Raw genomic sequence first — 13,189 nt, forward strand, 5'->3', positions numbered from 1 at the left:
CCATTCTTTTTCACATTCAGTACAGCATTTAATAAATTACATGAAATATGCAACACTTTATTATAAAAGTCTTTGTTACATGATTTGGCCAAACTATAGGCTAACCATGTTCTAAGCATGTTTAAGATAGAGTAGCCCAAGCTATAATCTTCCATAGGTTAGGTATATTAAATGCATTTTTGACTTACGGTATATTCAACTTATGATGGGTTTATGGGGATGTAATCCCATGGTAAGTTGAGGAGCATCTGCATAATGTGTCTCAATGTAGATTTCTTTGGGTTCATCCTAGTTGGAGCTTGTTGGTCTTCTTGAATCTGGATGTCTATTTTCTTCCCCAGATTTGGGAAATTTTCAACCATTATTTCTTTAAATAAGCCTTCTACACCATTTTCTCTCTTTTCTACTTATGAAACTCCCATAATTTGATTCACTTGATGATGTCTCATAATTTCCTTAGGCTTTCCTCACTCTTTTTGTTTCCCTGACTGTGTAACTTTAAGTGGCCTATATTTGAGTTCACCAATTCTTTCTTTTCTTTTTTTTCTTTTTTCTTTTATTTTTTGAGATGGAGTCTCGTTCTGTCACCCAGGCTGGAGTGCAGTGGCACAATCTCAGCTCACTGCAACCCCCGCCTCCTGGGTGCAAGCAATTTTCCTGCCTCAGCCTCCTGAGTAGCTGGGATTACAGGCGCTCGCCACCATGCCTGGGTAATTTTTGTATTTTTAGTAGAGACGGGGTTTCACCATGTTGGTCAGGCTGGTCTCAAACTCCTGACCTCATGATCCGCCTGTCTCAGCCTACCAAAGTGCTGGGATTACAGGCGTGAGCCACCACACCCGGTCTATTCTCATTTTTTCATGCATTGTTTTCTTGATGTTTTATCTCATCTTTACAACAATTATTTTGAATTATTTGCCAGGTAATTTGCATCACTTCATTCTATTAGATTTGTCTGGAGATTTATTTTGTTTCTTAGTTTGAACTGTATATCCCTTTTATTTTTATTTTATGTTTTGTATGTGACTCACAACTTTGTGATAGGATCCATGCATTTGAAGAGACAGCTACGTCTCCCTGTGTTTACACACTGGCTTCATACAAAGGAAGACCTTCACCAAGCTAGACATTCTGGGAACTTCCAAAACCTTTTTGCGAGAGATGCAACTTCTCTGGGTCTGTGCATGTAATTTCTCAATTAGAGAAGCTTGCCTTTTTTTTTTTTTTTTTTTTGAGCTTGTAATCTTTCTCTCTCTCTCTAGTCTCTATATGTAGGACTACACATTCTCTGGTCCTATAATAGCAATCTGCTCCACTCTCACTTGTTCTCAGTGGCCACCAGGAATCCAAAGTATGCTGTCTTCCTGTCAGCACCCTGCATCAGGAGAGGCAGATATCCCTCAGTCCTCTAGAATGTCCGACGCACAGTCCACTTCTTTCTCCCTCTTGAGAAAGACACCGTAAGTTGTGCAGCTCCTGATTGTGTTGAGTCATGCCAGCTGCAGCAAACTGACCCATGACTCTCCTTTGTTCTCAGAGACCCCCAGGTATACAAACTATGCTGGTTAAGTCAGTAGTCTGAGGAAAGGGAGAAACCATTCCCTTGGGGCAGCCCTCCAAAGAGTCAGAATATTGGATACATGCTTCACTATTTTCCCTCCCTCGCTAAAGAGAAGCCTCAACTTGCATACCTTCTCTCCATCACACTAAGTCTTTCTGGCTGCAGCAAGCCTCCCTCCACTTGTTTTTGTTCTCAGTGATCCTACTCCTGTCCCACCCCAAGCATCCAAATGATACGTGGGGTAAGACAGAAATCAGTCGCCAGGTTAGTCTTCCAAAAACCCTGAATGCTGAACTCATGCATTCACCACTCTTTTTTCCCACCTTAGGGGAAGTCGCAAGCTGGGTTGTTCTCTCCTGGTTGGGCTGTTCTCTCCCGGTGCTGAGCTGTGCTGATGTGGGTAAAATGAAATTGCTTTTCTTACCTATCTCAGTGTGGATATTCTGGTTTTGTTCCTGCCAGGGTACTTCAACTTCTTACCTGGATTCTGGAATTCTCCTAAAGGTATTTCGGTTTGCATATTGTTATATCAGTGTTTCTGTGGAGAAACAAGGGCTGGAACTTCCTATTTTGCCATCTTGCTAATGTCACTTCCTAGCAACTCAATTTTTAACTGGGTAGGTAAGAACTTGTAAGAGATCAAATAAAACATGTTGGACATTCACTATTACAAGTGGTAGCAAATGCATCGATTATGTGAATCATCCAAACTTGGATCAATTCTAAAAATGAAACACCCAGGGAATATGCTTATGTGAACAGGAAGATAGGGTTATTAATAATCACACTCATTGTATCAGGCTTCAATTTAAGAGTTGAGGAATAATGGGTTTTTCCTATTTATAATTAAGTTTCCAAACTTCCTGGGTCAGCTTTTTCCTTAAGCAATGAAGTGTTCCTGGATAAGTGGCCTCTAAGGCACTATAGGCCCTCATCATTTTATGAAATTTTTATATATGAATAATGGTGAATGGCAGATGATGGCAAATAAAGAAAAATGACACCTCTAGTATACAACCACTACTCATAATATGCTAAGATTTTTTTTAAAGAATGTGATTGATCTACTTTTGTGTTTAATATCTTTAAAAAGTTGGTTGGCTAATCTTGACTCCTTATAAATTGTAAATGAGAAGCAGAGGGACCTAATTTTTCCCATATGAGCTTTGATGATTCTAGATGACTCAAATGAATTCTTTATTATAGATATCTTTCCTATCATTCTAATATTACCAGAAGCATGTGACTCTTTGGATTGAAAAGTCATCCGATTCAAATTACAAACACATATTTATCCCAGTTAATTTTCTTTTACTTCCTGAAATCACCAGTACAGAATACTGGCCACCTCAAGACCACCCCCTTCGCCTTGACATTACAAGAATTTGTGTCATATCAGAAATCAGACCCCAATCATTCCAGCTCTTTCATGCTCCTGCTTCTACTGCATAGTCCTCTGATTTCACAAACATCAATTAATTTCTTCCAACTCATAAGCCAACTCCTGAGTTTACTTTTTTTCTATTTAGTTGAAATTTATGATGGATAATTTAATTCCATGGCACTCAAGGTAGGCTCTGGCCAGCATGGGCATTATCTGGTAATTTGTTAGAAATGCAGAATCTCACGCACTTCCTGACCTGCATTTTAGAAATTACTTAAAAAGATCCCCATGTAATTTGTATGCACATTGATGGTTGAGAAGTCCTGATGTCAAAATTTCTTCAACCAGTTTTATTAACCCACATATACTTTCTGGATCAGCTTTGTTCTTAAGCACTGAAGTATCCCTGGATAAATGACCTCTGAGGCACTATAGACCCCTCCATCACTTTATGAAATTCTTCCATATGAATCATGGCGAATGCCAGATGATGGCAAATAAAAATGACATGTCTACTATATACATTTGCTACTCATAACACGGTAGTGCTGGTGTAGTTCCACAGCACATTGAAATTACTTGTTTATACTCATCATCACATCTAAACAGTCTTTTATAAGCAGATATCATATTATCTTTTTAATCTTAGCTAGATGCTGTTACTAGCATGTTCTAGCAACACAGTGTTGTTGAATTCAAGTTAATTTCTCTCTAGGTCATGAACCAATTAATAAGATGCTTATGACATAGCAGGATCAGTAACTATTCTAAAATATTTGCATCTTAATGGGGGATTCCTGAAGAAAAATGAATTTAGCCTAAATTATTAATAGTAATACTGTGAATTTTGAGAAGTTGGTCAACTGAATGAAAGTAATTTTGGGGGCAAAGGACTCTTTGTCTTCAAATTTCCCTCCACCTTGCCCATCATCAAGGTGGTCCAAATGAAAGAACTCTGAGTGCTTCTGGGCTGGCCGATTGGCTTTTAAATTGTCTTCTTCCTATTACAGTTCTAAACGCCAATATCTCCATAGATAGAAACTGCAGGCCATATGAGAGACCCAATATACATGAAGTTATGGAATAATGGGAAGAGTAGTTGGAGTGGTGATAGGATTATTATAATACATTTCCTTGCAATTGCTTATCCAGTCACCTGTCTTCACCAGACTGAGTTGCCAGAGTAGAGATGTCTACCTTAAGCAAATAGATCCCCTAGCCAGTACCTTGTACATAAAGATAGCATGTTTAATGAATTTTGGGGATAAATGATTTTAAGGCATTGGTCATGGTATGATTAACAAAATGGCATGTCTGCGTCATAAAAACTGAAAGTGCCAGCAGTTCAGATTGTATCAGCAGGAGGGGGCATGTTCATTTCTGAATGCTGAATCCTGAGAAAACAGTATCATCTTTCACAGTGAGCCACATCAGTATTTTCTGACTTATAAATGCCTTTCTTAACATCCCAGCTCCATCAAAGAGAAATTAGGCAATTGGGACACTATTTTATAAACTGACTTATAAAGTCTTGTGTTTCCCTACATGACGACTAAGTACCTCAGAAATGCTTTGTCTAACACTTACTTGTTGAGTATTAGAACATTAGTTGCAGATTTAATGTTACCATGTTGTAATTTTCATGTGGTTGAAAAGTTAACATAATGTAGAAATGTGAAATTAAACTGGTTGACTATGAGCAGCAGCTCTGCTAAGATCTATTTCTCAATCCTCATTATTTCATCTCTTGGCTTATTGTCTTTGCTGCCTTCTCCTATTACTCATAAAATTGCCAAATAAGTCCCTGAGGATGCACTAGTATAGGGCTTCTGGAAAATAGTGTTTAGACAGTTTACATCATGGGACCAATGAAGCCAATATATGTGCCATTGTTACAAAAAAGAAAAAAAAAAGCCTGAGTTCTCTTGTTCTGTTAATTGACCCACAGCTTTAGAAGGAAGAGGGCAAATTTGGATGAGAAACAATGAGAAAGCAAATTTTCAGGGGACTAACTTGTAGGTTTTCAGTTTAAATGATGCTTAATAGAATAGAGAAGATATGAGAATTTTAATAACAACTTTGAATCCACAGTGGGAACTATCTTGGAAAAAAAGAATGACATAAAAATTATTCTTTTCTATTCAGAGAGTGTGAAGAGGAGGAGAAAGGCTAAGATCTTTTCCAATGCAAAATTAGGAAAAAATATACTGTAGGTAAGTCACAAAAAACAAATATCTTGAAGTTTTCTTTGTTCATGAGGTTACAACTGTGGTGCAACTTACTGTGCCTGTCATCATTTTCCTCCTAGTAGGAGGAGAAGCTAGGGAGCAGTAAACTAGAGCTGGCCTTGCCAATGGAAACTAACCTCGTAGAGTTAGCAGGACCTTTCTAAGCATCATTTGGGAACCTCTGTGTGGCCTCTGCACGGTAGTGTCCTCCCCATGCCTCACTGCCTACATCCAGAGTCTTGATATTACCATACATGCCTTTACTTCATTCAAATAAGAGAAATAAATGTAACTCTGCATTTATCCTCAGTATTATCATTCAATAAATAGACTTTGGGTATGAAGGACATTTTCATCATATGTACCAGCACACAAATTGTAATTTAGAGATGAAAACGAGTATTCTATAATTTGTCAAATCTCTGTTGTGCTAAGTCACACTAACTAGCTGTGTCATAAAAAGTAGTGGCACAAAGTCATCCCAAGTGACTCAGCAAAATTTTTCTAACCTCTGCATATATATTTTACGATTACGCCTCATTTAATCCCCCCTTTTCTATTCAAAGCAGAATTGGTCAGCAGGAAAATCAATTTCTAGAATTAGGCCTTTAGTTATTAACCCCACAGCAGATTCTTATATTATGAGATGGTTAATACACTGTTGTTCTTGAAGCCTTGTAGATTCCTCTTAATTCTATAATGATCAGATTTAAAAATATTTTCCGCTTATAAATCTCTATTATCAAACGGCAGAGAAAATCTTGTTTTATCCAACAATGAGGAAAAAGGAACAAAGCCTAGGAAATGGATGTACAGAGAAAAAAACCTTCAGTTGCCATTGAGGGAAAATATTTCTCAAGTTTAAACCAAACCAAACAAACAGCACATGATGATATATAGTCCTAATAAAATTTTATTGAGAACCAGTAAGTCAAATCCTTTACAGAACATAAAAATACATATGATCCCAGCCTTTCCCATTAAATGACAATATAACATTTGGGCAGTTTCCCTGAATATCCCAAACGGTTTGCTTTATAATTAGAGAAACAGTTCATCTACAGCTCAACAGTACAGAAAACACAGGAATGAGGTGCTCTTATTTAGCGGAAGCAGAAATGAATTCAGTGTAATTCAGTGTAAATAATAAAGGACTATAGATGAGTTCTAGTAGCCAAAGGAGTAGATGCGTAAATAGTCACTCTTCACATTTTCTATTTCTAAAGTAGCTAGTAAAAGGCAGGACCATCATAAGATCAGACAAAAATTAACCTGACGACATAGTAGCAGAGTATGTCTCTCAATTCAGTTATTTAGGAAATGTTAATAAAGAAAGTAACCCTAGATCCACTTTTACCTAAAACTCTACCTACCATGAAGGTTTTTGATATCAAATAATTGGAACTGACATGAACGATAAAAAGAGAGCCACATGAATCAGGATTAAAGACTGACAACTCAGGCCACACTATAGTCCATAGTTATCTATGGAAATAGTCAGGATAGTAATAATAATAGTCCATGGCATCTATGGAAATAGCCAGGATAATGTTAACATTTTTTGCAAGATGAAAAGTTAACTATTTGCAATTTCTAAATTACTATAGAAACAGAAACATGTGACGGGATAAATGACCCTGTATAGAGATAAGAGATGGTATTGAGTTTTCTAGGAAGCAACTTCTGGGAAGGATTTTTACCAAGAAGAAAAATATCCAAGAGAAAAATATAACAGAACTAGAACTGAAACAATGATGCCACTACCTTTTAAAACTAAGAAGCCTAGTATAAAAGTTTTAGTTACTACCATGTTAGGGGATTGTCTCAGCGTTGTAGGCTTTGCCTGAGTTTAAAATCCCATCAAAACTTTTTTGCTCTTAAGCATAAATACAACAAATAGCATACATATAAAATTGTGCCAGTTTAATAAGTTTTCAAAAGCTTAAAACAAACTTGAATTGTGTTTGTGTGGATGAATTTGCTAGCAGATGACTGTACCTAACCCATTTATGCTGGGGGTTGCAATTTTTTGTGTGAAAAATCAGACCTTGGCAATGACTTTGAGCAGTAGGATGTAAATGACTCCCACAAGCTTAGTGTTCCAAAAATGGAACACTAGGCATAAATGGGTTAACAAGAATCTTAATTGAAATGTTCTTCTCCCTGCCTTGAAATCTTCCTGGGGTTAAGTATTGCTATCACGATACTTGGAGAACTGTGATCAAGTCTCCTTTGGCTCAAAGAAAGTGTTCCTTTCCCTTGCTTAGTAACGTAGCTAAAAGCATAGGCACAGTAGAGTAAGACATTTAACTAAACCAAATGAGCTTTATTCTTTCAGGTTGAACACCACAGACAAAGGCAAATTAGCTTTGCTGTGCACTACTTTTACTTCTTACTGTAAGTGCTGATGTTGCTGACTGAAAGCTCGTGTCACAAGAAAGGCAGAGCATGCACACGCTTACCAGTAGCACTTCAGCAATCTGAGAGGCACAAGGTAGTGCCGACTTACACAAGTCAAGAAGGAGGAAGCTGATCTTGAAATTGAGCAGTGGGCTGCTTTTTAAATCCTACTGCCAGTGGCCTTTAAAGGGTCGATATCCAATAATACTAGCTCTTTTGGTGCTAAACAGGAGATAATAGGAGACTGCTACCTGCAGGAACCAGCACACACTCAGTAGGGATTTGGTTTGAAGTTCCAATAAAAATAGCATGTTTTTGTCACCAAGAGAGCTGTGAAATAGGCACATTTAAAATACTTAGACCCTGTTATTTTAAAGCTACATTTTTTTTTGCAAAATCAGTTGCAAAATCTCCTTTTGCAAAATCAGTTGCAAAGAGACAAAACAAGCCAGGCAAAGGCAGTATTGGAAGGAGGAGGAGTAAAAGCTGCTGAGTCAAAACATTTGTACGGGATTTGAAGCACCAGGGAGTCTTTATCTACTACAGAAAACCTGATTCTGTGGTCTCAGAAACTCATGAATTATTAAGCCTAGGATACACAAAGATGCATTTGTTCTAAGCATGAAATCTGGATAATACCTCCTCAACAAAAAGCATTTGTATTAAAAGCTTAGTGTTTTTGTTCAAGTTATTGGTTACATAGTATTCCCTTTCTCATCCCCCCTTTTTAAACCGAAGTAGAATACTGTACTATTTAGTGAAAAGATCAAAGTTCAGATAAATTGATAAGAAGGAAAATATTTTATGGCTTATACCAAAGAGTCAGCACTAATGCATAGTCACTGTAAAAAACTCAAAGTTTAGAAAGTCAGTCAGAGTGGGCTGAAATCCTAGGTCAAAGCATACTCATACATAGAAAATTAGCTTCCTGATCTTAAATGAATACTGAAATAGTTCCAAAAAACCCAGATTATTTTAGAGAAAACACAAACTGTTATTGTTAGCTTGTCTTGAACTAACCTTCAACTCAGAATTTTCACAATGATCATCACGTTTTATACGTTTTTGATTAAAAATGTTGGCTTCTGAAGCCTGTATGCTTTGCTGACAAAAACAGGCAAATCTGAAAGTATGTTTACCTCTAGTCTAAATAGGCATCAAGAATTTTAAAAATGATATTTAGGTCCCAAGTCCAGATTGCAATTCTTGGAATTTTTCTCCTGGAAGCATTTAGTTATATTTTTGTCCCTTTCAAAATGAAACACCTAGAGAAAAGCAAGTCATAAAATTGTCTGCCCTCCAATTGGAGGAAAAATATTAAAGAAAAGTGAAGTGCAATACCCAATAATAGTCACATATTTATTTTTATCTATATTGAGTTTCTTTTAAACATTTTTAGAACAGTAACAGATGGTTATATTCATAAACTTAAATAAGATTTCCTCCAAGTTCTGGAACATATGTATACAATCTCAAAACACTGTACATATCACTCACTCTCCCTTTAGGAAGAAATGGAAATTAAAGTTAAAAGACTTCCTTGGATACTTTTAAGCAAAAGTAAATGATAATGGAAATGAACCGAATGAAAGACAAATTCTGAAAAAAGCTAACAAAATCAAGTCCACAGTTTGACTCTTTGTTTCCTTGGAAAGCAACGAAAGCACTTAGCTTGGGTTTGAATATACAGAAAGGGTCATGCAGTGAGTTACAGGTGGCATGCTTTCCTTTCAGAGTTCAAATGCAGGGAACCTGGCTTTTGTGGGGACTAGCAGGTCAGCCAGGAAATATATTGTTCCAGCCATTCCTGAAGAAACAGAAAGAGGCAAAAGTTATTATACCAAATGACTCCATTTCACAGGATGGCTTTTTTTTTCCTCCAAATCTTTATAGACAAAACAAGTCAACAGCATTTCAGCCTATTCAAACACACAAACATCAACAAAGGGTGCCCACCCGTGACAGCCTCGTCCCTAAGGTCTGGATCAAGGCCATACTGGAGGGGAGGGTGGGGATGTCCTCTTGGCCCTCCTCCTTCAGCATCCTATGGCTTTTTCCCCACCTCACTGACACCCCCCGAGAGCAGTTACAACTCTGCAAAAATGAAGGATGGCTCCATTTTTAACATTAACAACATCACAATATTAATGGCAATGATTTAAATGAAGTGTAAATCTATGTTTACAGACATTGTAGTTCAACATTAGAAGAGATCACTAGTGAGGTGCTCAGCCTTATATACCGGTAGAAGACTGGAGAGAGAATGGAGCCAGGTAAGTTCAAGTCACAGCCCTGCCATTTACCAAACGTAAGCTCCTGAGCCTCAGTCTCCTCGGCTGTGACATGAAGGTAGTAGTGCCTGTATGTTTTTTGCTGAATGATTTATGATGGCATCTGCAAAATGCCCAACATGTGCCTGGCTCCATAAAAGGGAGTCACCTGATGACTACCAGTATTGGGACTGTGGTAGCACACGTGCTAATTGATTTTTAATATCGATTTAGCATATTAGGAAATAAAGTAGTTTAAGAATAATTTAATTTTTTGATAAAACTTAAATTCAAATACATTAATTAGCAAGCAGAGAAGTAGATGCTGATATTATAAGGCAAATAAATAAAGTGTACAAAATACCTTCAAAGAGAGAGAAAGGGGTGTCTGGTGTTCTGCATCCATGTTCTCCATACTCTAAGCACCATTCAGCAAACTGAAAATGAGACCAAGTTAAATTAGTATAGTGATTTCTTCCAGAGACCTCCCGAAAGTTAAGAGGTTGTCTCTACAAATTACTCTGAAAAGTCAAACACTACCTTCACATCAGAGAAAGGAGATTAATGCAGAGTAAAGGATGGTCTGAGAGAGTACACAGCATGGGAGGAATTTAATGAGCTGTCTGAGTCACGTATCTCCAAGGTTATTTAAGAAGAAAGGCACTAAATCACCCTACGTCTTTATTTTTTCTCCCATAAATGCTGCTGAGTAGAATTATGTCCCTTTAAAGGAATGCTAATTTAATTGAAAGGTTTTTGAAGGTTTTCCTTAAATAACTGTATTTGTTATCCAAGACCTATGATTTTAGGGATAAATGGATTAAATCAGATGAACTAGAACCCTTTCTACAACCTCCTGGGAGACCTGCTTTTTTTTCTTTTCTTTTTTTTTCAAGATGGAGTTTCACTCTTGTCACCCAGGCTAGAGTACAATGGCATGGTATCAGCTCACTGCAACCTCTGCCTCCCAGGTTCAAGTGAGTCTCATGCCTCAGCCTCCAAAGTAGCTGGGATTATAGACACCTGCCACCACACCTGGCTAAGTTTTTGTATTTTAAGTAGAGACCATGTTAGCCAGGCTGGTCTCGAACTCCTGACCTCAGGTGATCCACCTGCCTCAGCCTCCCAAAGTGCTGAGATCACAGGTATGAGCCACCGAGCTGCTTTCTATTTGGTGGTTCTGACTCTTACCTTACAGGCCCTATACAGGTACTTCATATCCTGCGTGAGGTTGTAGAGTGTCAGGAAGGCATAGGCATTCCCTGCAGCACCGTGGCACAGCCCATATCCCTTCTTCAGCAACCCATATTGCCAGATCACATCAGCACACTGATAGGCATCACAGAGATACTTTTCCTCTCTGAATACCTGCAGAGGCAAAGGACATGCATTCTATTATACGGGATATAAAAGAAAGTTCCACTGATACTCCTTCCTGACAGGTAAGGAGGAGAGAGGGAGAATGGCTTGGCAAGAAAGGATAAAGGATTTAGTGACAGAGGGATGTGTTATATTGCTAGTGACAATAACTAAAATCTACTAGTTTGGCTTTTTGTTTTTTAAATTGTGCATGACTTTGGTATGTACAGTCTAAGTTTTCTGTGCATGTGTGTTTATGTGGATGTTACTGAGGAAGCAGCATTATTTAACTTGCAACTTGCTGTTAGCATGAGTGACTTTCCAAAGAACACATGCTCTCTTCTTTGGTAACTATGATGTCCTCTTCACTATTAGGAAGTTTCTTTAAACACTGGAGAACAACTGTTCTTTAGGAAATATGCAAATTGAGTATAAAACATTAGATTTTGTCAGAAAAATAGAGATAGACCTTTACATTTTTTATGGCCTCCTGTATCTTCATCAAAGACTGAAGAAATATTCTGAGTAGGTATTTTTAATAGCTCATTGCAACTTAAGTGTTCTTAAAAGTAGGATAAGGCAGCTTAAAAAGTTTTTCCAGTATTAATGTGTCTAATTCTCTGAAATGTAGAATTTGATACACTGGCAGCTTATTTATGAGATGCCAGTGCCCAGCGATAATCTGCAGAGTTGTAATTTGTTGATTTGGCACCAATGGTCATAGACATCTTTTTTTTTTTCTCAACTACAAACCTTTGATTGCAGTTCTGTGAGGGCATGCTTTTTATTAGTGTTATTTATGCACTACAATGGAATCGTACAATATTTGTCTTTTTATACCTGTTTATTTCACTTAGCATAATGTTTTCAAGGTTCATCCATGTTGTAATATGTATCAGAAAGTCATTCTTTTAATAGCGGAATAATATTCCATTGCATTGTGATATGTTCCATTGTATATATATTTTCTTTATCAATTCATCTCTTGATGAATACTTGGATTATTTTCACCTTGTGGCAATTATAAATAATGCTGCTATGAATGCTGGTGTACAGTATCTGTTTGAATCCTTGGTCTTGGTTCATTTGGGTACACACCTAGGAGTGGAATTGCTAGACAATATGCTGGATCATAAACAATATCTCATTGCAACCTAAATGTTGTTGAAAGTAGGTTATGAAACCATGCCTGCTATGGTACAGAGAGATGGTGAGAATGAATTATAATTCATTTAGCAAAGTGATCTTAGGTCCCACAAGAGATTTATTTATTGTTCCTTTATGGATTAGGCTAAAACTAATTTTAAATTATAAATTTTTGGTTATTAAAAATTTTTTTTCAAAAATACACACAGTACCTTATAGGCCTGGATGAGCATGTAGATGACCCCAGGGGCGCCATGGCACCAATGGACAAGCAGATCTCGATTATCACCTATACACGGAGGGTAATTGCCAGAAGGGAACTTCAGCTGGCAGACGTAGTCTACACTGGGCTTGACCAAACTATGTAACTTCCCTTGGCTCACTTGAAGGCTGGGCTAAAAATGAGAAGGAAATTATTAGTTCTGCTGAAGCAAACAAACCTTCCTAGGTCTCAGTATATTTAAACCAGAAAAAAAGCATGGCTAAGAGGAAATGGAAGGTCATTAAGAGGTTTTGGATTTCATTCCATTTTTCCACCTATTGGATGCCTTTATTTTAATCTTTTGTGATTTCATTTAAAAACTTTAAACAGTGGGACAAAGTAAAATTGGGTTACTAGCTAACTCTTAGGGTCTTTTGAATATATTGTTTTTGTTTTTTATTTGAGAGGGAGTTTCACTCTTGTCACCCAGGCTGGAGTGCAATGGTACGATCTTGGCTCCCTGCAACCTCCATCTCCTGGGTTCAAGTAATTCTCCTGTCTCAGCCTCCCAAGTACTTGGGATTACAGACACCTGTCACCACGCCCGGCTAATTTTTGTATTTTTAGTAGAGATGGGGT

The 13,189-nt window shown here is 37.5% G+C and overlaps 1 protein-coding gene and 1 long non-coding RNA gene across 7 annotated transcripts in view; one reads left to right on the plus strand and one right to left on the minus strand.

The window, feature by feature from the left end:
- LOC135966615 (uncharacterized) overlaps nucleotides 1-13,189 on the plus strand; it is a 121,887-nt gene that overhangs the window by 77,367 nt on the left and 31,331 nt on the right. For 2 of the 3 annotated variants that reach the window (XR_010580076.2, XR_012421448.1), the window contains exons 2-3: nucleotides 5,091-5,158; nucleotides 9,761-9,846. This is a non-coding gene — a long non-coding RNA (uncharacterized lncRNA). Of the gene's footprint in view, nucleotides 1-2,003; nucleotides 2,066-5,090; nucleotides 5,159-9,760; nucleotides 9,847-13,189 lie in introns of those variants that run through there. The other variant, XR_012421449.1, reaches the window with a different exon arrangement.
- The window catches only part of LANCL1 (LanC like glutathione S-transferase 1), a 46,427-nt gene continuing 39,306 nt past the window's right edge, over nucleotides 6,069-13,189 (minus strand). For all 4 annotated transcript variants that reach the window (XM_005574172.4, XM_005574174.4, XM_045367651.2 and 1 more), the window contains 4 exons: nucleotides 12,561-12,743; nucleotides 11,035-11,211; nucleotides 10,208-10,280; nucleotides 6,069-9,380 (listed from right to left, as the gene is read on the minus strand). In XM_005574172.4, coding sequence (XP_005574229.1) covers nucleotides 9,304-9,380; nucleotides 10,208-10,280; nucleotides 11,035-11,211; nucleotides 12,561-12,743 — 510 coding nt within the window. In that variant the 3' untranslated portion in view covers nucleotides 6,069-9,303. The remainder of the gene's footprint in view (nucleotides 9,381-10,207; nucleotides 10,281-11,034; nucleotides 11,212-12,560; nucleotides 12,744-13,189) is intronic.

Source organism: Macaca fascicularis, chromosome 12 (assembly GCF_037993035.2).
Source record: "Macaca fascicularis isolate 582-1 chromosome 12, T2T-MFA8v1.1".
NCBI classification, from domain to species: domain Eukaryota; kingdom Metazoa; phylum Chordata; class Mammalia; order Primates; family Cercopithecidae; genus Macaca; species Macaca fascicularis.